The 26,679-nt window shown below is 43.5% G+C and overlaps 1 protein-coding gene across 1 annotated transcript in view; it reads left to right on the forward strand.

Annotated features, from left to right (window-relative positions):
* Positions 1 to 6,730: 6,730 nt before the first annotated feature.
* Positions 6,731 to 26,679, forward strand: part of DEUP1 (deuterosome assembly protein 1) — a gene marked incomplete at both ends in the record, with an annotated part of 55,243 nt that continues 35,294 nt past the window's right edge. Inside the window, 4 exons of the mRNA XM_083362594.1 lie at positions 6,731 to 6,777; positions 12,732 to 12,903; positions 19,368 to 19,463; positions 21,339 to 21,473. Coding sequence (XP_083218720.1) covers positions 6,731 to 6,777; positions 12,732 to 12,903; positions 19,368 to 19,463; positions 21,339 to 21,473 — 450 coding nt within the window. The remainder of the gene's footprint in view (positions 6,778 to 12,731; positions 12,904 to 19,367; positions 19,464 to 21,338; positions 21,474 to 26,679) is intronic.

A 26,679-nucleotide genomic window follows, 5' to 3' on the forward strand; every position in this document is an offset into this window, starting at 1 on the left:
GAACAGCTTGCTTCTAGAAGTTGTGGGTGCTTCATCACTGGAGTTTTTTAAGAAGAGACTGGACAGCCACTTGTCTGAAATGGTATAGGGTCTGCTGCTTGGGCAGGGGGTTGGACTAGAAGACCTCAACTACACCTGAGCCCTCTTTCTCTACTTAATATCCTCTAAATATGACAGACCCTCAAGCTATTATTGAACACCAGGATATAAATGCAATAAAATGTAAGCACACTGAGCAAATGTTGGATTACACTGACTTTATGTTGATGATAGTTATTACTGTCATTTGACATATTTAATAGTTTTTGACTGATTGTATATTATGGCTCATGTATGTTTTGCTCTAAGCCTGCTGACAGGGGAGGGAAGGGAAGGACTAAGAATACCTTGATGATCTGAAAATGATTTAATAATTAAGAGGGGAGCTGTATGATTTGATTGATAAGCAGAGGCTACACTGACACCCAAGGAGGTGGCCAAAATCTAATTCAATCATTGAAATGGCCAACCAAATCTGATTTTTTTTTCATGTAGGGTAGGGGAATAGATAGGAGAATCTGACAGCCATTTCAGTGCTTTTTAAAGATTCCTTGAAGAAGCTGAAATAAGGACGACGAAGGCAAGTTTTATGCAGCCCTCCATGCTATTTTAATTCAGATGACCATCAGGTATACTACTGTGGGCAAGAATCCTTCAGAAGAAATGGAGTAGCCTTCATAGTCAATAAAAGAGTAGGAAAAGCAATACTGGGATACAATCCTCAAAATGACAGAATGATCTCAGTTCGAATCCAAGGCAAACCATTCAATATCACAGTAGTCCATGTCTATGCCCCAACCACCAGTGCTGAAGAGGATGAAATTGAAAAGTTCTATGAAGCACTACAGCACCTTATAGAACTAACACCAAAAAATGATGTTCTTATCATCATGGGGGATTGGAATGCTAAAGTAGGAAGCCAAAAGATAACTGGAATAACAGGCAAGTTTGGCCTTGGAGTGCAAAATGAAGCAGGGCACAGGCTGATAGAATTCTGTCAAGAGAATACGATGGTCATAGCAAACACTCTTTTCCAACAACCCAAGAGACGGCTCTACACATGGACATCACCAGATGGTCAACACAGAAATCAGATTGACTATATGCTCTGCAGCCAAAGATGGAGAAGCTCTATACAGTCAGTAAAAACAAGACCAGGAGCTGACTGTGGCTCAGACCATGAGCTTCTCCTTGCAAAGTTTAGGCTTAAACTGAAGAAAGTAGGGAAAAGCACTAGGCCAGTCAGGTATGAATTAAATCATATCCCTGTTGAATATACAGTAGAGGTGACAAATAGATTTAAGGAATTAGATCTGATAGACAGAGTGCCTGAAGAACTATGGACAGAGGTTCGTGACATTGTACAACAGGTAGCAACCAAAACCATCCCAAAGAAAAAGAAATGCAAGAAAGCAAAATGGCTGTCTGAGGAAGCTTTGCAAATAGCTGAGGAAAGGAGGGAAGCGAAAGGCAAGGGAGAAAAAGAAAGATACACCCAATTGAATGCAGAATTCCAGAGAATAGCTAGAAGAGATAAGAATGCCTTCTTAAATGAACAGTGCAAAGAAATAGAAGAAAACAATAGAATAGGGAGGACCAGAGATCTTTTCAAGAAAATTAGAGAAATGAAGGGAACGTTTAATGCAAAAATGGGCATGATAAAGGACCAAAATGGCAGGGACCTAACAGAGGCAGAAGAGATTAAGAAGAGGTGGCAAAATTACACAGAAGAACTATACAAGAATGAGCTTAACGTCCCTGATAATCACAATGAGGTGGTCACTGACCTTGAGCCAGACATCCTAGAATGTGAAGTGAAGTGGGCCTTAGAAAAGCTGAGCAACAACAAAGCTAGTGGAGGTGACAGTATTCCAGCTGAGCTATTCAAAATCTTAAAAGACAATGCAGTAAAAGTGCTACACTCAATTTGCCAGCAAATTTGGAAAACTCAACAGTGGCCACAGGATTGGAAAAGATCAGTTTACATTCCAATTCCTAAGAAAGGCAGTGCCAAAGAATGTTCAAACTATCGCACCATTGCACTCATTTCTCATGCTAGTAAAGTCATGCTTAAAATCCTACAAGCTAGACTTCAGCAGTATGTGGATCGAGAACTACCAGAAGTGCAGGCAGGATTTCGAAGAGGCAGAGGAACTAGAGATCAAATTGCCAACATACGCTGGATCATGGAGAAAGCTAGGGAGTTCCAGAAAAACATCTACTTCTGCTTCATTGACTATGCTAAAGCCTTTGATTGTGTGGATCATAACAAACTGTGGCAAGTTCTTAAAGAGATGGGAGTACCAGACCATCTTATTTGTCTCTTGAAAAACCTATATGCGGGTCAAGAAGCAACAGTGAGAACTGGACACGGAACCACTGATTGGTTCAAAATTGGGAAAGGAGTCCGGCAAGGCTGTATACTGTCGCCCTGCCTATTTAACTTATATGCAGAGCACATCATGAGAAAGGCAGGGCTAGATGAATCAAAAGTTGGAATTAAGATTGCCGGAAGAAATATCAACAACCTAAGATACGCAGATGATACCACTCTAATGGCAGAAAGTGAAGAAGAACTAAATTTAATTTAATTTAATTTAATTTAATTTAATTTAATAATATTTATATACCGCCCTTCTCCCTGAGGACTCAGGGCGGTTCACAGGGCAGAATAAAATACTAAATACAAATGTTAAAACAAGATTAAATAATTGCCCATATTAAAACAGTTGGAATCAAATTCTAAAGCACCAAGTTAAAATTAAAACACAAGAATAAAAACCCCACCAATCCCCATCAGGCTAGGCCGGCTTGAACAAACAGAAACGTCTTGAGATCGCGACGAAAGGAGCGAAGATCGGGCGCCATCCGGAGCTCTACCGGTAGCTGATTCCACAGCTCCGGAGCGCCCACAGAGAAGGATCTCCCCCTGGGGACCACCAATCGACATTCTCTGATCGGTGGCACCCTGAGGAGGCCCTCTCTGTGGGAACGCACAGGGCGCAGGGAGCTTGATGCCGGCAGCAGATGTTCCCTAAGGTACTCCGGCCCCATGCCATGAAGGGCTTTAAACACTGTTACCAGTACCTTGAATCTCACCCGGAAGACAACTGGCAACCAATGCAGCTCACGGAGCAGCGGTGTAACGTGGGAGTATCGGGAGACTCCCAACACAACTCTCGCGGCTGCATTCTGTACCAGTTGGAGCTTCCGGGTGGTCCTCAAGGGCAGCCCCATGTAGAGAGCGTTGCAGTAGTCTAGACGAGAGGACACGAGCGCATGAGTGACCGTGCACAAATCATCCCGGCTAAGATAGGGCCGCAACTGGCGCACCAGGCGAACCTGGGCGAAGGCCCCCCTAGTCACAGCTCCTATATGGTCTTCCAGGGTGAGCCGTGAATCTAGGAGGACACCCAAGTTGCGAGCCCTATCTACAGGGGGTAATAGTTCACCCCCCATAGCCAAAGGTGGAACATCCGAATAAACCCGGGATGAAGGTATGCAAAGCCACTCAGTTTTGTCGGGGTTGAGCTGGAGTCTGTTCCTCCCCATCCAGACCCGAACCGCCTCCAGGCACCGGGACATCACGTTGAGGGCATCACTGGGGTGGTTTGGGGTCGAAAGGAAAAGTTGGGTATCATCAGCGTACTGATGATACCCAACTCCAAAGCCACGAATGATCTCACCCAGCGGTTTCATGTAGATGTTGAACAGGAGAGGCGAGAGGACCGACCCCTGAGGAACTCCACAAATGAGAGACCTCGCGGTCGACCTCTGTCCTCCTGCCAACACCGACTGCGAACGTCCCCGGAGATAGGAGGAGAACCACTGTAAAACTGTGCCTCCCACTCCCAATCCCCTGAGATGCCGCAGCAAGATACCATGGTCGATGGTATCGAAAGCCGCCGAGAGGTCTAATAGGACTAGAACAGAGGAATATCCCCTGTCCCGAGCCCTCCAGAGATCATTCACCAGCGCGACCAATGCCGTCTCCGTGCTGTGCCCGGGCCTGAAACCCGATTGGTACGGGTCTAGATAATCCGCTTCATCCAGGACCAGAGGGAGCCGATGCGCCACCACACTCTAAAGAGCCTCTTGTTGCGGGTGAAGAAGGCGAGTGCAATATTTGGGTTGAAACTTACCATTAAGAAAACCAAGATCATGGCATATGGCCCTCTCAATTCCTGGCAAATAGATGGGGAAGAAATGGAGGTAGTGACAGATTTTATTTTCCTGGGCTCCAAGATCACTGCAGATGGGGACTGTAGCCAAGAAATTAAAAGACGCTTGCTCCTGGGGAGGAAAGCCATGGCAAATCTAGACAGCACACTAAAAAGCAGAGACATCACCCTGTCAACAAAAGTGCGTATAGTCAAGGCTATGGTCTTTCCAGTTGCAATGTATGGTAGTGAAAGTTGGACCATAAGAAAGGCTGAGCGCCAAAGAATTGAGGCCTTTGAACTGTGGTGCTGGAGAAGACTCCTGCGAGTCCCTTGGACTGCAAGGCGATCAAACCGGTCAGTCCTAGAGGAGATCAACCCTGACTGCTCTTTAGAAGGCCAGATCCTGAAGCTAAAACTCAAGTACTTTGGCCACCTAATGAGAAGGAAGGACTCCCTGGAGAAGAGCCTAATGCTGGGGAAGATCGAGGGCAATAGAAGAAGGGGACGACAGAGAATGAGGTGGCTGGATGGAGTCACTGAAGCAGTAGGCGTGAGCTTAAATGGACTCCAGAAGATGGTAGAGGACAGGAAGGCCTGGAGGAATGTTGTCCATAGGGTCGCGATGGGTCGGACACGACTTCGCAGCTAACAACAACAACAACATGCTATTTTAAATGTCAACTTTTAAAAAATTGTATTGCAGTTTTGACCCTTGTTTGCCTTCGACTCCCTTCCGCTAAAATGGACAGCAATGTAAGTTTGTTTAATAAATAAATAAAAACCCGAGCTGAGATGAATGATGCTATTATTTCTGTAAACATGTTGAATTTCTCCTGATAGTAATATTTTTATCTTATTGTTTTTGCTGTTGTTACTGCTATTGTTGTTATATAGAATTCTTTATTCTTTGTTATATCATTTGGATCCATACCAACCTGATTTTAACAGGCAGTGTATTCCAGATCCTGCTCTATGCCGCTTGGATACGCAACTGAAGCGGCAGAAGGAATGTTTGCAATACAGGTAGTCCTCAAGCTACGACCCCAATTGAGCCCAAAATGTACGTTGCTAAGCGGGACATTTGTTAAGTGAATTTTACCCCATTTTCCAACTTTTCTCACCACTTTTCTTAAGTGAATCACTGCAGTTCTTAATTTACTAAATGATTGTTAAGTGAACCTGGTTCCCCCATTGTCTTTGCTTATCAGAAGGTCACAAAAGGGGATCACGTCACACACACACACCCAGGGACACTGCAACCGTCATAAATGTGAGTCAGTTGTCAAGCATCCAACTGCAAGTCACGCGACCATGGGGATGCTGCAACTGTCATAAGTGTGATAAAATGGTCCTAAGTCACTTTTTTCCAGTGCCCTTGTAACCTCGGTCACTAAATGAACAGTTGTAAGTCGAGGACTACCTCGACTTGTGCTTCCCCGTGGACGGTTTTACAGATGTCATCACCTAAAAATCACAAGCTCCAAAAGAATAATGTGCTGAAAAGGGGGGAAGAAATCACCAATCTACCTTCCTTTCCCCACCTCTCCCTGGTGGATTTATTGACTCCCCCCCCCACTAGTAAGAATAACAGAACACCACAGTTGGAAGGGACCTGGTAGGTCATCTAGTCCAACCCCGCCGCCCAAGCGGGAGACCCTACACCAGGGGTCTTCAAACTTGGCCCTTTTATGACTTTTGGACTTCAACTCCCAGAATTCCTCAGCCAGGCATGCTGGCTGAGGAATTCTGGGAGTTGAAGTCCACAAATCATAAAAAGGCCAAGTTTGAAGACCCCTGCCCTACACCATTTCTGTCAAGATGGCAGTCCAGTCTCTTCTGTCAGTCCAGTCCAAGGAGCCACCAGACCCTCGGACTCGCAAAGAGCAGGAAAAGCGGCGACCCCCGACTCGCAGCGGATCGCGCAGAAATCCTCCATAGAATTTCTACGGCGATTCTGTGAAGCGACTCGGCCCACCCAGGCTGCGCAGCACCTGTTTTGGCTCCGCCCCCTTCGGGGGGTTTCCCCTGCTGCCGCCCTGGCCGCCGCGGGTTGCCCCGTCGCCCTAGCAACGGGAGAAGCCTGCCGGCCCCTCCTGCAACTGCCGCCGGGCCGCAGGGGGGCGTGGCCACAACAGGCGGCAGCCGCGGCGGGCAGGCGGCCGAGATGCGAGGCGCCTTCCCCACCTGCGTGACGAGAGCCGCGGGGATCCGCAGGTGGAGGAGAGAGTCCTGAGAGCCCTCCAGGTAAGCTCTTGGACGCCCCCCCCACACTGAAGGAGGGCGCCAACCCAGCCCGAGGACATGTTGAGGCGAGCTCTCTGCGTATGCTCAGAGGACCTCTTTCCTTCTTCCCGGGTTCCCTCGGAAATGCCATTGGTCGACTCGAACTTGGCGGTTTCGCTCCACCGAAAGTCTCTGGAGAGGGAAAGCAAGCTTGCTCCGCTCCGCCGCCTAAGGGGAGGGCTTCCAGGGAAACTAAACTTTTTCCTCTGTTTTCCTTTTTAAAATCAGGTCTGATCAAAGCCAGCATGGAGAAGAAGACCTTAGAGGGGCTGCAAGAACAAATGATGGCGAGGTAGGTGGAAGGACGGACAGCCCACGGTTTGACATTTTTATGATGCGGATCAATTTGGGAGCAGGGTGTTTCTTTTTATTCCCTCATTGAAATGACATGCTGAATTAATAATAATAATAATAATAATAATAATAATAATAATAATAATAATAATAATAAGAAGAAGAAGAAGAAGAAGAAGAAGAAGAAGAAGAAGAAGAAGAAGAAGAAGAAGAAGAAGAAGAAGAAGAAGAAGAAGAAGTTGTTGTTGGAAGGGACCTTGGAGGTCATCTAGTCCAACCCCCTGCTCAGGCAGGAAACCTTATACCATTTCAGGCATAATGGCTGTCCAGTCTTTTCTTAAAAACTTCCAATGTTGGAGCATTCACCACTTCTGGAGGCAGGTTGTTCCACTGGTTAATTGTTCTAACTGTCAGGAAGTTTCTCCTTAGTTCTAGGTTGCTTCTCTCCTTGGTTTAGTTTCCATCCGTTGCTTCTTGTCCTGCCTTCAGGTGCTTTGGAGAACAGCTTGACTCCCTCTTCTTTGGGGCAGCCCCTGAGATATTGGAAGACTGCTATCATGTCACCCCTCACTCTTCTCTTCGTTAAACTACACATACCCAATTCCAGCAACCGTTCCCTATATGTTTTGGCCTATATGTTTAATTGGGATTAGCACAAATTAATTGAATGAATAAGTACATTGGTAGCAAGGCACACTCGGGGAAGCCCGTCTTTAGAAGGGCATAGCTGGTGCTTATCTTGTCAAGCTTCTCTGATCTTTTAGAGAGTCAAGTGGAAAAGAGGAAACTTCAGATCATCGATATTGTTTGACAGCGTATTCAAGAAGTCAAGCCGAGGCCAGAAAAGCTGGTTTTACCTTGCAGCCCATCCAGAGAGTCAGTTGGTGACTGAAAAAGAATTCTTTTTTAAAAAAAAATAAGTTATTTTTTTTTAAAAAATACAACAAAATACACAAAAATACCCCAAATGCAAAAAAACAACAACTGATAAACAAAACAAAGGAAAAATATATATAAACAAATCAAGGTTATTGCATATCCATCAACTGTTAAACACTGTATAAACACTGTATTTAAAAAAAACTATTTTGCAGTATACAATATCCAGACGGTGGATTTTACCTGTAACCTATTCAGTGTGTGAATAGTGGATTGATGGGTGCTAGAGGATGATTTTACTTAGCATATATTTCCCTGAGGGTGGAGAATCATTCTCTGAGCTTGTGGGCTGGTTTCCAAACATTAAGTTACCAGGCTAGATAACATCTTCAGTTGAATTTAGGGGAAGTCAGTGTTGGTGTAGGGACGTGGTGGCTCAGTGGGTTAGGACGCTGAGCTTGTTGATCAGAAGGTCGGCAGTTTGGCGGGTTGAATCCCGAGTGCCGCGTAACAGAGTGAGCGCCTGTTACTCGTCCCAGCTTCTGCCAACCTAGCAGTTCGAAAGCATGTAAAAAATGCAAGTAGAAAAATAGGGACCACTACGGTTCCGTGCGCCTTTGGCGTCTAGTCATGCCGGCCACATGACCACGGAGACGTCTTCGGACAAGCGCTGGCTCTTCGGCTTTGAAACGGAGATGAGCACCGGCCCCTAGAGTCGGAAACGACTAGCATGCATATGCGGGGGAACCTTTACCTTTTACCTTAGTGTTGGCGTTCTTCTACTTATAAGGTCTTTGTGTGGTCCGTAGGTCTTGTGATGGTTTCCTCCAAAGCAGTCAGATTGTGTGAAACAGGGAATAATATTTAGGTACTAGATTCTAATCTAGAGAGATTGGGCTATCGTTTGAATTTCAACTACTGTACTTTTCCAGTTGGCTCAGTCTGCTGAGGTATATGGCAATTGAAGTCCAGTTGGAAGCATTAGTTGTGACAGCTACTTTTAGAAATCATTCTGCTTCCTAAAGTATCTAGTCAGAAAGGACATGGCTGTGGTCTTTATCCATTTATATGAAGTGCAAAAACAATCCAGTGCAGTGGTGTAGCACAGTTAATGTTACTGTAAAATGAATTACATAATGCAAGGACTACTGGTTCAAATCTTGTCCCTCTCCACTTCTTCTGGTTCTGCTGCTACCGGTACCTCTTTCTTTCCTGAAACAAAATTGATGCAAAGATTAGAACAGGTGAATGCGCATTAAGAACTCTGAACCCTGAAAAGCATCATACAAATATTACCCCTTTTTATTAATACAGTTTTATAAGAGATACACAAGGTGTCCTCTCTGCACGTTTTCTAGCTATGACATTGCATTCAGCCAAAGAAAAGACGTCACATCAAAGCAAAGACTAACATAGTTCTTTTAAAGTTGTCGAAGGTGTCTTTTTGGCAGATCAGATAAAGAGGAAGAATTGACCACTTGCTGATTAAAAATGCACCATAAGGTAGACAAAAATGGCTGGATGAGTCAGACTGTTTTTTTTTATTCTCGTGGCCCCGATTTGCTATCTTTGGTCTAAGGTGGAAATAGAAAAATCTGTGACACTCCGTCTGGAAGACCCCAAATTTACCATCTCTGGTTTAAATTCTTGTGTGTCTCTGGTAGACTGTATTGCTGTGCTAATTGCTCTTACTCCTTTGCATCAATTGCTCAATATTCTATCAGCTTTATGCGTCAACAGTCGTTGCAGACTTTCTTCTTTAGGGATCTTTAACATAAATCCTAGCTTTGTTATATCGGTCTACAGGGAGTCTTTGACTTACAAACCATTTGTTTAGTGACCATTCAAAGTTACAACAGCACTGAAAAAAGTGATTGGTGACTGTTTTTCACACTTATGACCACTGCAACATCCCTATGGTCACATGATCAAAATTCAGATGCTTGGAAACTGGTCTGTATTTATAACAGTTGCAGTGTCCCAGAGTCACGTGATCGCTTTTTGTGACCTTCAGACAAACAAAGTCAATGGGGAAGCCAACTTCACCTAACAACCATGTTACTAACTTAACAACTGCAGTTATTCACATAACAACTGTCGCAGGAAAGGCTGTAATATGGGGGCAAGACTCACTTAACCACTGTCTTGCTTAGCAACAGAAATTTGGGGCTTAATTATGGTTGTAAGTCGAGGATTACCTGTACAGTAATGTTTTGTTTGGAGAGCGATAAGCTGGGTATGAATCTTGCTGCTCTCCTGGTGGCTAACAAAATGGATTGTCCTCAGTGGTAAACATAAGGTTGAAAGGTGAATGTTGCAGGAACAGATGGTAGCCAACTACACAACAATATATGAAATATAAATATCTCTCCCAGGAATTTACTACTACAGTAATTGATAAAACCTGCTCCGGGCCCACAAAAATACCTCTGAAAAAAGCCCTGGATGTCTAACATTTACACATCATGGAGCAGTTGGGATTAATTAATATAAATAAAATTTACAGATTATGACTCATTTGGATTAACCAGACAAACTGGTTTATTCTCCAGAATAAATGCTGGATGGGGGATTCTGAGAATTGGTCCATCACAATCTTACAGTTGCCAAAGTTATGAAATGCAGCTCCAAGCTATAATGTAATTGGTTTACTTTTGTGTGTTCCAGCCCATTGAGAACTGTTATAGCAGGGGTGTCAAACTCAATTTCATTGAGGGCTGCATCAGCATTGCGGTTGCCCTCAGGGGGCCGGGCGGGTGTGGCCAGGGTGGGCGTGGCCTACTGGGTGGGTGTGGCTAGAGTGGGTGTGGCCTAGTGGGTGGGCGTGGCCAGCTCAACATCACTGGCATCAAGGATGCCTATGGGGCCCTGGGCAGGAGTGGGACAGATCTGAGGGTCTCTGGCAGGAGGAGGGTCTCTGGGCCAGGGCCAAGGCAGTGGGGGCCGTTCCTTCACTGTTTCCAGGATGGCTTCGCGGGCCACATGAAACCACTTCACGGGCCGGATCCGGCCCCCGGGCCTTGTGTTTGACATGTCTGTGTTATAGCAATCATGGCTTAGCACAGTATTTTAGCATGATTCTAGTCAGTAAGCCAGTATTATCCCAGATCTCCCCATTGAAAGGGTAAGGGGAAACTTTGGTTTAAATGAGGGACTTGAAGCTGGAGTGTAAAATGTGATAGAGGCATGACATATTTTCACTGCTTCTTCATGGCTAAATAAGCACTAGTTTAACAAGGAAGACCTATTAGATTTGAAACAGACCATTACTTTTTAGTAAGGCTTATTTCTAAATACGGTAGCCTTACAAATTGGCAGGATCTGGAAGATATGGATAGAATTTGGAAACTAAAAAGGGCAAAACCTGATTAGTACCTGGCTATATCATACCACAATAAGTTGAAAAATTAAAAAAAAACATCCTTCCATACTCTTCTCCAAAAAATCCTGCATGTAGACATTAAGAGTGGAATTTAACTTGAGACGTTACATCCAGCACATACATAAATGATTGCTGACTTAATATTTTCATACAACGTTTGTGCTGGGGATTCAAGGTGCTACAATCCGTGCCTCATTTTTAAAAGCAGACTTGTAAGGCCTCCTTACAGATGGGAAAATTAATCCAAGCTATGGAGCTGATTGTCTGCCTTTAACATGGGGTTTTTGTCTTTAAATTGAGATTTGGACTGTCTCCTATTTACGTTCTCTGTTTTGTCATTATAGTGACAAATACTGTGGCCTATGACCCTTCAGGTTTTTTTAACATTTTTCTAAATAGGTCACTGTACAGGTAGTCATAATCATAATCATAATAGTAAAGTTGGAAGGGACCTTGGAGGTCATCTAGTCCAACCTGCTGCTCAGGCAGGAAACCCTATACCATTTCAGGCAAATGGCTGTCCAGTCTCTTCTTAAAAACTTCCAGTGTTGAAGCATTCACAGCTTCTGGAGGCAGGTTGTTCCACTGGTCAACTGTTCTAACTGTCAGGAAGTTTCTCCGTAGTTCTAGGTTGCTTCTCTCCTTAATTAGTTTCCATCCGTTGCTTCTTGTCCTGCCTTCGGGCCCTTTGGAGAATAGCTTGACTCCCTCTTCTTTGGGGCAGCCCCTAAGATATTGGAACACTGCTATCATGTCACCCCTCACTCTTATCTTTGTTAAACTACACATACCCAATTCCCTCCATAAGAACATACTTAATTGCCTTGGTAGCATTGCAACCCCTTGCAACACGAAATAATGGGAAATTAAAGTCCACACATCTTGAAGTTTGCTGAAATTGAGAAATATTTATACAGAAACCACAAATACACAAATCATACTGTGTCACTATTACAGATGCAAAAGCCAGTCAGCCTGTTAATTAGCACCATAACGCCTGATACTGACGAATTTAAGATTTCATTTATTAGGCTACGGAGCCATGATGGGGCTAACTGCTTTTCATTGTGGGGGGGGGGGGGCCTTTCTTAATTGACCCTTCCAAACCTGTTCAAAGAAGAGGAATTTTCTTTTTCCTTTTAAACTCTTTCGCACGGATAAACTTGCTAATTAGGAAAAAGGTTTATGGTTTGATCATTTACCCTCATCCCCCATCAAAGGAGTCTTGCTGAAAAACATTTTTAATTGTTTTCTAACTGGGCCCCTTCAAACGCTTTACTGTAAATGGTACGATAGTACTGCAGTTGTTAAGTTAGTGACACGGTTGTTAAGTGAATCAGGCCTTCCCCATTGGTTTTGCTTGTCAGAAGGCCACAAAAGGTGACCGCATGACCCTGGGACACTGCAACGGTCATAAATGTGAAGCGGCTGCCGCATCCAGGGGGATGCTGCCAAAGTTGTAACTGGTAAAAATGGTCATAAGTCACTTTTTTTCCAGTGCTGCTATAATTTTGAATGGTCACAAAACGAACTGTGGTGCGGTAAGTTCGAGGACTGCCTGTATTCTTCCTTTGCAGAGCTTTTTTAAAGTTCGGAAGAAAAAGACAGACTAACGGGGAGGGAGAGGTGTCGTTTTTTCTGTAGAATGTTTTAATCCTCTTAAAAGAATGAAACAAATGGTTGCTTTTTAGATCCGTCCCTTGTGATGCTGAACTCCAAGAACTGATGCACCAGATCGACATCATGGTAAACAAGAAGAAGCTGGAATGGGAAAAAAAGGTGCAGGGATTGGAAGCAAGAATGACTATCCGGGATCAAGAGTTAGCAAGTGCCCAAAGCAAATTAGATCAGAAAGGTCAAGAGGTAATGCCGCATCATTTATCTTGTCAATATTGCGTTGAATGGGAGGGGCTATGCGGTAATTTGCCTTGGATGATCTCAAAAAAAAATAATAATAATAAAATAAACAGAAGCCAGCCTGGTTAGTTGTAAGATGGAAGTCCCAGGCTTATAGGAATAAGTAGATTGGGTAGCCTTTTTGCTTTGTTGTTGCCAAGGAAACAAACAGGGAGGACCACATAGACAATACACAGTACGTAAAAGAAGATCTCGGTTCAAGAGGGACTTTCTCTTTTTTTTTTATACTTCGTGTCCTTGCCAGGTGCTGTTCAGCTCTTCACGTTGTTTAACCTGCCGTTCGACGTCTGCTAACTTTGAGGGTCCTCAGGAAGATTGCTGTGGTCTTCTCTCAGGCGCTGCAGCTGTTCTGTACCAGCCTGCTACCGGCCCTGCAGAAAAGGCAGGGACAACCCCTTTACAAATGGCAAGAGGCTGGAACTAAGCCTGCCAAATTTATTAACATAAAACAGAGCAAAACAAGACACCAACCATGAAACAGGAGCTATGAAACAGGAACTATTCAAGTGGTTGCCTTCAGCAAACCAGCCCTCCCATGCATTCCCCTTTTATACAGTTCAAGGTGTGGCTTCTCTCTGCCTCCTTCCGAGGTGCCCCATTGCCTTCCTCTGTTTACTCCTGATTGACTGCCTCCTGCGTCGAGCGTCCTTAAGCAGGGCCAGCTGTGGATCATCTTCATCCACGCTGTCAGGCTCACACAGCTGGGTCTCCGTCGTGACCAGGTGGGAGGGGCCTGGCTGAGGGCTCTCATCAGCAAGCTCTTCAACACCCCCCCTCCTCCTCTGAGTCGTCCGACCCAACTGCCGAACCCACAGGCTGACCCTGAATCACAACAGCAGCCACTTTGCACCGGTGTTCTGTCTTGTCTCTTTCTCCCACAGGTTCTGCCAGTACTGCTCGGTTTCTGCTGTTGCTTGTTCTGCAGTTACTGTGTTGTGGCACTGCAGTCAGGAGTACACCTTGGGTGGTTCTTTGTCAATCAGGGCATTTATCGTCTTGGCTTCTGCTTCTCTAGTGTATCTCCTTAGCCTAGTAGCCAGTTCTGTGAACCTTTATTGAGGAGTCTCTAGGACAGGGGGTCTTCAAATTTGGCGACTTTAAGACTGGCGGACTTTAACTCCCAGAATTCCTCAGCCAGCCAGGGTTAGGGTTAGGGTTAGGGGGTTAGGGTTAGGGTTAGGGTTAGGGTTAGGGTTGCCAGGTTTGAAGACCGCTGCTCTAGGACAGGAGTGTCAAACTCAATTTCATTGAGGGCCGCATCAGCATTGCGGTTGCCCTCAAGGGGCCGGGTGGGTGTGGTCTGGGTGGGCGTGGCTAGAGTGTGTATGGCCTACTGGGTGGGCATGGCCAGCTCTACATCGTTCGCATCAAGGGTGCCTATGGGGGCCTGGGCAGGAGTGGGACAGATCTGAGGGTCTCTGGCAGGAGGAGGGTCTCTGGGCCAGGGCCAAGGCAGTGGGGGCCGTTCCCTCACTGTTTCCAGGATGGCTTCGCGGGCCACATGAAACCACGGGCCGTATCCGGCCCCCGGGCCTTGTGTTTGACATGTCTGCTCTAGGACTTCAGATGAAATCTGGCTCTTGTATTTTTTCAGTGGACAAGTCTTATCTTTAATCTTCACACCTTCTGGCATTCCACCAGCTGACCAACCTCTTTCCAAATTGTCTTGATTTTAGCCTCTAATCTCCTTTTCAGGGGTGGGGTGTGTGTAAATATATAAGTGTACTATTGTTCTTCTTGATCATGAACCCAAACAGTGGCTGTAATATATGCTAGTTCATTGGTTTGAGTTATTGTGGTAACAGGAATTGTCATAAGGACCCTAATGGCATCTTCTAGCATATTATCTAATAGTACTTCACCACTGAACTTTGGTAACTGGTCTCATGGTTGACTTTAGCTAGTTTATCCATGAACTTATGCCTCATATTCAGCTGCTGTTCTCTGTAATAAGAGGCGATGGCAGTGACGTTCCAGCTTCAGGTGTTAGCTGCACATCTAGTTGTTCCTCCAGGTTTTTTGAATCTGGGATGTAATAAGATCTATCTTGTGACAGCAGCTTCCTCTTCATTATGTTGAAGCGTTGGGTAACCAGCTATTTCTCAGTTAGTGTGGCTGTAGGTCCAGTCCACTGTTAGTTTCCTCATACATTTCACATTCTCCCCTCTCATTAGGTCTACTGTTTTAGCAGCTTTCCATCAATTCCAGGTTCTCTTGTCTTGTTCAGAATAACGGAAGGGACCTTGGAGGTCTTCTAGTCCAACCCCCTGCTCAGGCAGAAAACCCTATACCATTTCAGTCAAATGGTTATTCAATCCTTTCTTTAAAAAATTTCCAGTGTTGGAGCATTCCCAACTTCTGGAGGCAGGTTGTTCCACTGATTAATTGATCCCAGCGTCAGAAAATTTCTCCTGAGTTCTAGGTTGCTTCTCTCCTTGATCAGTTTCCATCCGTTGCTTCTTCTCCTGCCTTCAGGTGCTTTGGAGAACAGGTGGACACACCCCCTCCCTCTTCTTTGTGGCAGCCCCTTAGGGCCAGGGTTACAGGAACACTGCTATCATGTCTCCCTTAATTCTTCTTTTCTTCAAGCTAGACCAGGGGTAGGCAACCTTGGCTCTTTCATGACTCGTGGAATTCAACTCCCAGAATTCCTGAGCCAGCGTGGCTCAGCTTGGAAACCTCTCCCTTTCCCCTCAGCGTGGCTGGCTCAGGAATTCTGGGAGTTGAAGTCCACGAGTCATAAAAGAGCCGAGGTTGCCTACCCCTGAGCTAGACCATGCATGGTTTCGTTAAGCTAGCCCACTTATCATCCAATTGTCTCCTTTTCCCCACATCTGACACAGCTGCTGTGAAGCCAATGAGGTCCCAGGTGGCATGGCTCTTCTAGTTCCTGTCACTCTTGTGTCTGAGGCGGCCAGGTGAAGTATGGGAGGTCTTTGCCCCAGGACCGCAATTGGTAAGCCAGGATTCACACCCTGTGAATGTGAAAAGTGGCTCTCTAACCACTACACTATCCAGCTATCCCCCCAACACACACACACACACACACACACACACACACACACACACGGAGGGAGGGAGAGAGAGAGAGAGAGAGAGTCAGACAGAGAGTGAGAGTGATCAGGCATTCCCTCAGCTATATTTGCCTGATCTTTCTGGGTGTTATTTTTTTTCCTTGGAAGTTTAACACACCGTGTATAAAATGTTCCAGAACAAAAATAGTATAGCCAGGGCCTCCTACCTAACCTTTGTAGATGGATTGCATTCATACATAACGATATATACCATTTCAAAATAATACTTGGTTGCACAAGCTGTGGAGGCTTTTTCCCCTGCACAGAATGCTAAGCCATAATGGGTTCCTGCATCATGCTGAGCCAAAACCCGACAGAAACATAAGGTAGCAAAATGTGTGAACCAGGCAATAGAATAAATATAACTGATATTTTGCATTATTTATCCTCTTTTCAAAAAGACAGACTCTATAAAATAATTAGCTTTCGACAGAGCAGGCTGGAGGGAAGGAAAGGCATTCTGGCTCCTGCTAAACAGTGTTTGTGCAGAAGGGATGGGACTGCATCAGCATTTAAAAAATAAAAAGTGGAGCCTATTGATGAGTTGTTTTGCGTGCAAAGGTATATCTCTCTACTCTCTCCCTTCTGATAACTAAGATTTGTATACAGAGATCTGGATCAGGTTAGAGACAACTAGATATTCGTTATTCCTCAATAGTATTTTTCTGTACCAGAAGTGCACAAATCATTTTGAATTCTAAATCTATTTTTTCCCTTCTTCCCAAACATCCTTAAATCCTGTAAATAAAATTAGGACTCCTGTTTTCTTGTAGCATCTTTTTCCTTTTCTGACACAATCGTCATCTTCCAAGGTCACTTGTAATTTCCATGAAGTAGTTTGAAAGAATAGCTCACAATGTCTTTTTTCCATTTTTAAATGGTCATCCAATTGCATTTGAAAATCCAGTGACTCCATCTCTGTTGTCTCAAGAGAGATTTGTTCATCTTCAGTAGTAACTTCTAGTTCCAGCAAAATGTTAAAAATTTCAAGCCCTTCACAGACCCACCAATCAAATATTTTCTTTAAAGTAGGCATCTTGTGTTTTGATCATCAGCCTTCAAGGTTTTGTTTTACAACTGATATGTAAACAAGACAGCTTTCCCACCAAGATATTTCTATTTCTTTCTATTCACCTTTTCAAAAAGAAAAAAGAAAAGTTATTTCTTTCCACTTAAAATATTTTAATCTTTTTAATTCTCATTTTTTGCAAGACAAGCAAAAGGCTGTAAAGTTCTCAGACGTTTCTAAGTGTTACCATCTCAGAAATAAACCACCAAAGAGAAACACTTACCTACTGTATATCTCAGGGGTCAGCAACCTGAAACAGTGAAAGAGCCACTCGGAACCGTTTCCCTCACAAAAGGAAAAACTGGGAGCCTCAAAAAATGTGTGCACATGCGCGTACATGCGCGCATGCGCAGAACAGAGTTTGACGGAAGAGTGGAGCCAAGGCGAGATATGCACCTACCCTGCATATTTGAATTGATTAGTTGAACTTTTTTAGTCCCACTTTTTTTTTTTTGGACTGCACATGGGAGAGAGGACTGGGAGCCGCAGGAGACGGCTGAAAGAGCCGCATGCGGCTCCGGAGCCGCGGGTTGCAGACCTGTGGTATATCTGAAGAAAGTCTTTTTTTTAACTGAAGAAGAAATTATAATGTAAAACAGTGTTTCTCCACCTGGGCAACTTTTGAGATGTGTGGATTCTGAAACTTTAAATGCTGGCTGGGGAATTCTGGGAGTTGAAGTCCATGTATCTTAAAGTTGCTAAGGCTGAGAAACACTGATCTAAAAAGTGTATTAGAATTGAGGGATGTTGATTCTAGTGTCCATAATTTAGGCCAGGGCTTTTCAACCTTTTCACCCATTGTACCACTTTTAGGATATGGCCACATCCGAGTACCACCAGTCACCTAGCAAGGTGTCAAAGACTTGATGACGCACACACACACACCCAAAAAAGGAAAAAAAGTGATGGAAGTACAGGTAGTCCTCAACTTACAACAGTTCACTTAGTGACTGTTCGAAGTTACAATGCCACTGAAAAAAGTGCCCCCCAAGCCACAGCCGAGCAAGACACCTGCCTGCCCACCCAGCGGCGCTCTTCCTCTTGTCTGAGGTTTTCATTGTTGTGAGCATTTCTGTTGAAGATTGGCAGCGGGGTTGGGGTGGGGGGTGTTTGGTTTTTATTTCCCCCCCCTCTCTCAGTGGTTGCAGCAGGTTTTGGTCACTTCACACGACCCTGGGATACTGTGACCATCATAAATATGAATCAGTTGCCAAGCATCTGAATGTAACCCTGGCAGTCCTGAAGAAGTGGTGATCCTGGCGCTTCCGCTGAGCCCTGACAGCCCTGCAGCTCCAGCCGTCTCTCGCTCAGGCTTGTGCGGTGCTGCCACCGATTCAGCTGATTCCCCTCCCCCACTACCACTTTTCTAGGATGGTCACATACCACCTGCCAGGTGCCAATGTACCACAGGTGGTACCTGTACCACTGGTTGAAAAGCCCTGATTTAGGCTCCATCACAGTCCTAAATTGATGAAAGAACCTGCCTCCCTGTCACTTAACTCACCAGCCAAAGAAACCACCATTTCAACAGCCTGGAGGGTAGATGGGTCAATCTGAAGTTTCCTCCTTAAATGTGGAGGAAGGATATCCTCCCCCCCCCTCCACAAAGTAACCGTGGGGCAAAACAAACTGCGATACCATCTCCAGTTAAACATCCATTTTTCCCACTGGGAGCTGGAACCCCACACTTTCTTTTGTTCAACCACAGTTAAATCTGGGGTGCTACAAGCCCAGATTTTATCACGATGTATTTGGAAATCTCACAGTACTTTACTCAGTTTGGTATAGTGCAGGGGTAGGCAACCTTGGCTCTTTTATGACTCATGGACTCCAACTCCCAGAAGTCCTGAGCCAGCCATGCTGAGGGGAAAGTGAGAGGTTTCCAAGCTGAGCCGTGGTGGGTCAGGAATTCTGGGAGTTGAAGTCCACAAGTCATAAAAGAACCAAGGTTCCTGGTATAGTGGTTAAGGCTTCAGGCTAGAAACCATTAGGCTAGAAACCAAGAGACAGTGAGTTTACTCCAGCCTTAGGCACTAAGCTAGCTGGATGACCTTGGGCTGGTCACTTTCTCCCAGCCCTAGGAAGGAGAGAATGGCAAATCACTTCTGGAGAATCTTGCCAAGAGAACTGCAGGGACTCGTCCAGGTAGTCTCCGAGAATCAGATATAATTGAACAGAAGAAAATTGTTCTTATGTAACCCAGCGTATGAATAATGTTGTTATTGGATTTATTTAAAGGCTCAAAATAATACCCCTTTCAAATACAGGTGGGCTTACTCAGACAGAAACTGGACAGCTTACAAAAGTCAAAATATGAGATGGCTCAGAATTACGATGCACAGCTTCAAGCCTTGAAAACTCAAGTAAGGAAAAAGTCAGATTCCTATTTTACAGTGCATGAAATATTCCAAGGTTAGTTTAGCAATTTGGAAAAAATTATTACCTAATTTTACCAATACTAAGGGATTTTTATTTGTGGAACGAAAGAGGTCATGGTGGAATCCTTAACTAGCATTTAGATTAATAATTTCCTTCTCACTTAATTTTTCTCTTTTTTCCCAAAATTGGACTGAACCGAGATTTGGTTTGATTCATGCGTTTGATTAATTGCTAATTGTGGACTATTGCTGGGATTCACCCCAGTCTGTTCAGATGAAACCGATCAAACCACAGTCTAAATCCAGTCATTCTTTATTCTTGAAGCTCGAGTGCTCAAACAGATTAGGTGAGGAATGTGATTGTGTGAATGAAGAACATGGGTTTGTTCTGGAAAGCAATCCACCTGTGAGTTCATCCATTGTATTTGGATTGTCCCTTGGGAAATGATTATATAGGTCCACCATATTCCTCCATTCGCCTGAACATTTTGGTGATTGGCATAACAGCCCTTCAAAGGCAGCATCTAATCTTGTCCATTAAAATGGAGTTGGGGTGTCAGGAAGAGAGATGATACATTCTTTTGATAGGGTATCTGGGAGAAGGAAGTACTGTACTGGTAGTCCTCGACTTACAACCATCTGCTTAGTGACCATTTGAAATTACAACAGCACTGAAAAAAGTGACATTGCTGTTGCAACATCCTCATGGTCATGTGATCAAAATTCAGATGCTTGGCTACTGACTTGTACTTATGACAGTTACAGTGTCCTGGGGTTTGGGACCTTCTAAAAAGCAAAGCCAATGAGGAAGCCAGATTCACTTAACATGTGTGATATTAACTTAACAACTGCAGTGATTCATTTAACAACAAGAAAGGACATACAATGGGAGGAAACTCACTTAACAACTTTCTTGCTTAGCAATGGAAATGTTCTGTTCAATTGTGGCTGTACGTTGAGGACCACCCATGCAGTATTTCTCTCCCCATCTGTATGCGATCTTTCTTTTACTTTTCCAGAACGATCAGTAGCCATCCAGGCAATGTACTTTCTGTGCCCCTTTGAATGTAAGGTTCCTGTGCGTGCAGTCATTTTGTTTGACGCTGACTGTCGTATTTAGTTATCATTTCTTAGATACAGAAATGGCAGGACCAACCTATGTATTAAATTTAATTTAATACGTAGGGATTAAATTTAATTCTTTTTAATTGTTTTTAATTTTTGTATCGATGTTTTAAGTACCCTGTAAACCGCCCTGAGTCCTTCGGGAAAGGGCGGTATATAAATCCAAAAAAAAAAAAAATCTCACTTAAAAACATATGATTTTTATCGGTCCGAGTTGCTTGCCACAAGTTTAGAATTGGGATCACAGTATTCAGGTGGAGGAGACATGCATGATTCTCACTGCACAGATCCACTTTGTGAGCTAGGTAAATATATATATATATATATTTTTCCAATGCTACTCGTTTATCACCTAGGGAAACAACTATTAGATCATTTAAAGATTAGTTTATGCTCGTTAACCCAATTCTTTGATTTTTGAAGAAAGGCTAAGCCTGTCTGCAGAAGATGGCGCTACATTAATGCAAAACTGTTCCTACAGACACTAGGTAGAAATTCTTTTACACAGAGGGCATAATAAACCAAATAAACACTGTTTAATCATGCAGTTAATTGATACTACAAACTGTAAGAAAGTTCACCTGTGTTCATCCTTAACTGCTTAGTTGTAATAGGTGGTACAATAAAAAAAAGAAGTACGGCTAATTATAATATTCAAGTTTAATTGCCTTAGCCCATCCTGCCATCAGTTTTTAAGAAAGAAATAATATGTTCTTGCCATTCCTTTATTTTCAGTTTGCTAAGCTGACGCAAAGCTATGAAAAGTTACAGTTGCACCAATTAAAACAAAATAAAACTCACAGCATGGAGAGATGCACAGAAAACCAAGAAGCACCTTTCCAGATGAACAGTTTAAACCAGAAATTGGAGGTAAGGGTCTCTGTTTGAAGTAATGCTTCTTTTGCAAACCTCGTACTCCCAGATCACGACAGGGGACAAGGAAGGGAAAATATTATTATTTGTCTTTGGAGACTTGCAAGAGTCAGTCTCCTTTCACCTTTAATCAGGGGTGGCGTTCTTTGTCTATCCCCTGAGGGAATAATAATAATAATTCTAGCTCCTGTTTATTTGTTTTGTTTGTAGGCTCAGAAAGGGAGGGATGTTTCATGTAACTTTTAAGGGCAAACCAGAAGGATAAGCAAACAATTTGTGTCACAGGAACTTGACACAGGCATATCCCACCCGTTCTGATTGCCCCTTTCATGGGCAAGCCACAGGAAAGAGCAGAACAAGGGTGACCCCTGATATCAGGTGTACCATGACATCATTTTGGCAATGGCTTCATGAAGGACATGATTGTAGCATCTGCCGGACACCTGTGGTCTTTTTTTTTATACAAGTTTTATTGATTTTTTTTAATATTTACATATACATGTATTTGTGAAGCAATACGGTGGTTGGGTAGTCAAAATAACAAATAACAGGTTATAAATAGTTCAGATTGCATCAACATGGATTCCCTCTCTGATTAAATATCAATATCCTTTCTTTAAATTTTATCTAATTGCAATAAAACATTCTAGAATAGCCTATAATATACGAAAGAAAGCTTAATTTTTGGGTAACCCACAATTCCCTATTTCAATAAAGAATAATTCTCTTGTCTACAAAACTTACATTGTTCATTACAAAACATTCTTAGGTTTTACCATTAAAATCTAGTTTTCATCTTAACAAATCACCAATTATTAGAAAGATATTTTTTGTCTTAACCGTTCAACAATTATTAAAATGCTATCTTTTTGGCATCTCCCTCCGGCTAGACTTTCCAAAATGTTCCCCGGAGTGTCGGCTGATTGTTGGAAGTGTGGGAAAGGGATTGGCACGTATTATCACTTATGGTGGACATGTCCGGAAGTAGTTAGATATTGGATGAGGATCCAAAAATGGATAGAGGAAATTACAGGGTGTTTAGTTGATCTTAAACCAGAGACGTATCTGCTTGGCTTCAGGCCTGGAAATATTAAGAGGGGAATATGGTATTTGGTTTTACATATCTTAACGGCAGCAAGGATGGGGTATGCTCAATTTTGGAAGGCAAATCATACCCCGCCAGATGAAGCTATAATTAGGAGAATATTTGATTGTGCAAAAGCAGACACATTGACCAAGAAGTTGAAGGGTAAAGAAGAGACACCAGCATTTCTATCATGGAATAAATGGTATATTTGGATGGATGAAAGATTAAAGAAATGAGGGTGGCTTGGAGGTTGGTCAAAAATGAAGTGATATAGTTTTTGTTAATGAATAATCTTTGGAGTTGGAGATTTAGTGAGTGGAATATAATTGTTAGCTTAGAAGTAGACATAATTTGATTTTTTTTAAATGGTTTCCAATTTTTTGATTTCTTTGTTTTTTGTATATTGTAAATGTTTTTTTGTCTTTGTTGGTGTATGGTGTGTGTTTTTAACACAAAATGTAAATAAAGACTTATTTTTAAAAATAAAATAAAATAATGCTATCTTTTATATATAAAATTCTAGATTCTACAATATAGTTTAAAAGTAACAACTAATATATTCTATAAGTCGTCTTAACCGTACATCAATTGTTAAAACACTATCTTTTGATATATCATTCCAAATTCTATAATATAGTTCAGAATTATATTCTAAAAGCTTACTTTTGTTTTCCCTTACAGATCTAAAACCTAAATATAAAATCAGTTATATTTTTTAGAGATTCCCCTTAATCCATTGAAAGGTATTTTTATACTCTATCTTTAGGAATCCCCCCCCCAAAAAAAAAACCAAGTTCAGTTTTTTAAATCTAACTCTTGCCTTCCTTTTGTGCCAGTCAGACCTGTGGTCTTGTCCATTAACTTAAAATAAAAAGCACACCAAGGTATGACAGGGACAAGGACTTAAGACATGTATTTGGAATGCATTAGAGTATCACTTGAGTAGATTGCATATTTATCAGTCACACCTCATTATTATCATATATCTTTTGAGACTTAGGGTAACTATGGATTCTTTTATGTACAGTCGTTACCATCGGATCAGTATGATACAGTTTCTTTGAACGTAGCTAAAGTCTACTATACTGTCTGTAAAATTTGGCCACCTGTTGATCATGGCCAGGCTGCTTAATTTTTCAGACAATATAGCAGGATTTAGCTATGTTCAAAGAAACTGCATCATAACTGATCCGATAGCGGCAACTCTACATAACAGAGATCAAAATTTCCCAGATATTTTGCCAGATAAGGAGTTGTAAAATGAGCCCGTAAGTCCTTACGGATGGTACAAGATAACAGGACATGAGCTGTGTTTTCAGCTGTGCTTCCTCGTTCACGGGGACAGCTCATATGGGATTTGTCTGCATCGATCCTCCATAACGCCTATAGGGAGATTGTTGCAGTGTGTTAGAGTTAAGCGTTCTCCAAAATTTAGAGGCACTTATGTAAGTATCTTGCTGGTTTGTGAAGCGAAGCCTGACTGTTCAAGAAAACATTGTTACAGTGATTGCAACAACTAGAAACCCGGGTGATGTGATTGCAATTTTCCAGTATGTGGGTGGGTGGCTGTCACAGAGAAGAGGGGGTCAGTCTGTTCTTCAGAGTACCTGAGGACAGGACAAGAAGTGATGGGTGGAAAATCTACGGAGAAATTTCCTGACAGGGAGACCAATTAGTCAGTGGAATAGCCTGCCTCTGGAAGTTGTGAAAGCTCCATCATTGGAGGTTTTCAAGAAGAGACTGTGCAGCCATTTGTTCAGAATAGTATAGGGCCGTGGTGGCGAACCTATGGCATGCGCACCACAGGTGGCACGCAGAGCCCTCTCTGTGGGCACACGCTCCATCGCCCCAGTCCTAGGCCTTCAGCTGCGTTTTATAAAACCTTTTCTCTTTATGCCTCCGCCGCCGTGTGCAAAAAAAAGGTTCAATCAATTGACCAATTTCAACTTCTCGTGGGGAAAAAAAAAGATCTCGCAAAGTTGGAATTGATTGATTGAACTTTTTAGTCCCACCTAGTCTGCCATTACCACCGCAGCCACGCCCAGCCAATTGGCCACACCCACCCAGCACCCGAGAATACATAAGTGGGTTTTGGGTTGCAGTTTGGACACTCGCTCTCTAAAAGGTTCGCCATCCCTGGTATAGGGTCTCCTGCTGGAGCAGGGGGTTGAGCTAGAAGACTTTTAAGATCCCTTCCAACTGTATTATTCTATGATCTATCTTCATTTGATACACTTGGGCTGCATGAGGTCCAGTCACACAAAACCTGCATTAGCAAAATAAACGAATAAATGTCTTAGGGACGGAAAAGCAATGAGTACTTTTGGGAAAGGGGAAGTGGACCTCTCAGCTGCCAGCTTATGTTGGGAAACAACAGATTTATAGACTGCCAATAAACAAGCATGTTTGTAAGTCAGGGTTGAAATGAAGGGCCCCTGGTGCTCTCTGAGCTTGGATGTTTTCTTGCAGACCTTTCATTACCCAAACTAGGTAACACCATCAGTACTAGTAAGGAGTGGGCTTTGCTCCCACTTCTTACTAGCACTGATGATGTTTACCTAGTTTGGGTAATGAAACATCTGCAAGAAAACAACCAAGCTCAGAGAGCATCGAAGACCCCTTAGATTTATATGCCCTGAGTATATAAAAGGTCGCTTGATACATTATTTGGGTATCTGCAGTTTGGAGGAATAGATTCTATCAATGGATCCTAAGCACTGGGAGACATTGATGAGCATTGCTCACCGAGCTTCTTCAATCCGGTAGTGTTTAATTGCTAATTTGCTGCTGGATCTGCTGCTGGAGCTGTCCTTGTGTCACGGACTGTGCATTTTTTGCCAACCCAAATTTGCAAGTTTCCCCAGAGCTGCTTCAAAAGACAACGGTTTCAGAACAGACTACGTGTATTTCTCTTCTCCGTGGCAGAAAGAGCTGAAGGAAATGCCCTTTTCAAAGGCAGCCTTGTCTTTTATTCAGTAAGGGATGAAAGAATAGCTTTTTCATTTGTTCTTAGCTTAAAAGCAAAGCAGGGAAGGGCTGTTTACAGGCTTCTGAGGAAGCCACAGAAAAGTGCAAAACAGCAGAACTTTACTGCAGAAAAGAGGGATAGAAAACCCCATTCAAGGGTGTGGTTTGAGTGTACTTGTCTTAGGCTAGAACAGAGGTGTCAAACTGCTGGGCCACGGGCCGGATGCCTCACGCGGAAGCCGCGCCTGTTCTGTACCAGCCTGCTACTGGCCCTGCAGAAAAGGCAGGGACAACCCCTTTTATAAGAAGGCAAGAGGCTGGAATTACGCCTGCCAAATTTATTGCTACAAAAACAAACGGAACAAGACAAACCAAGAAACAGGAGCTTTAAGAAACATGAACTATCCAAGCGGTTGCCTTCAGCAAACCAGCCCTCCCACACATTCCCCTTATATAGAGTTCAGGGCGTGGCTTCTCTCTGCCTCCTTCCGAGGAGCCCCATTGCCTTCCTCTGTTTACTCCTAATTGACTGCCTCCTGCGTCGGGCGTCCTTGAACAGGGCCAGCTGTGGGTCATCTTCATCCACACTGTCAGGCTCACACAGCTGGGTCTCCGTGGTGACCAAGTGGGAGGGGCCTGGCTGAGGGCTCTCATCAGCAAGATCTTCAACCCCCTCCTCCTCTGAGTCGTCCGACCCAACTGCCGAACCCACAGGCTGACCCTGAATCACAACAGCGCCCACCCCACCTCCGGCAAGGGGAAAAAACTCACGATATGTCACGACACGTCACCTGATGCGGCAAGTTTGAAACCCCTGGGCTAGAGAGATAAATAACTGATTTTATTATATATTCATCATCCTATTTGAGCTGTGGTACTGCAGAAGACTTCTTTGTGTTCCTTGGACAGCAAAGGTGACCAACAAGTACTGGAGTGCATAACACCAGACATGTCACTGGAAGAAGAAAAAATCACAACACCGTGTCTCACTTATTTTGGCCATGCCATGCAGGGGAATTGACTGGAGAAACTAATTATGTTTGGAAGAGTTAGTGGTAAAAGGAAACCAAACCACCTAAGATCACAGTGCTGGACATCATCAAAGCTGACACCAGCCAGAGCGTAGAACAGCTCAAAAAAGTAGCACAA

Source organism: Vipera ursinii (genome assembly GCF_947247035.1).
Source record: "Vipera ursinii genome assembly, chromosome: 4".
Lineage (NCBI taxonomy): Eukaryota > Metazoa > Chordata > Lepidosauria > Squamata > Viperidae > Vipera > Vipera ursinii.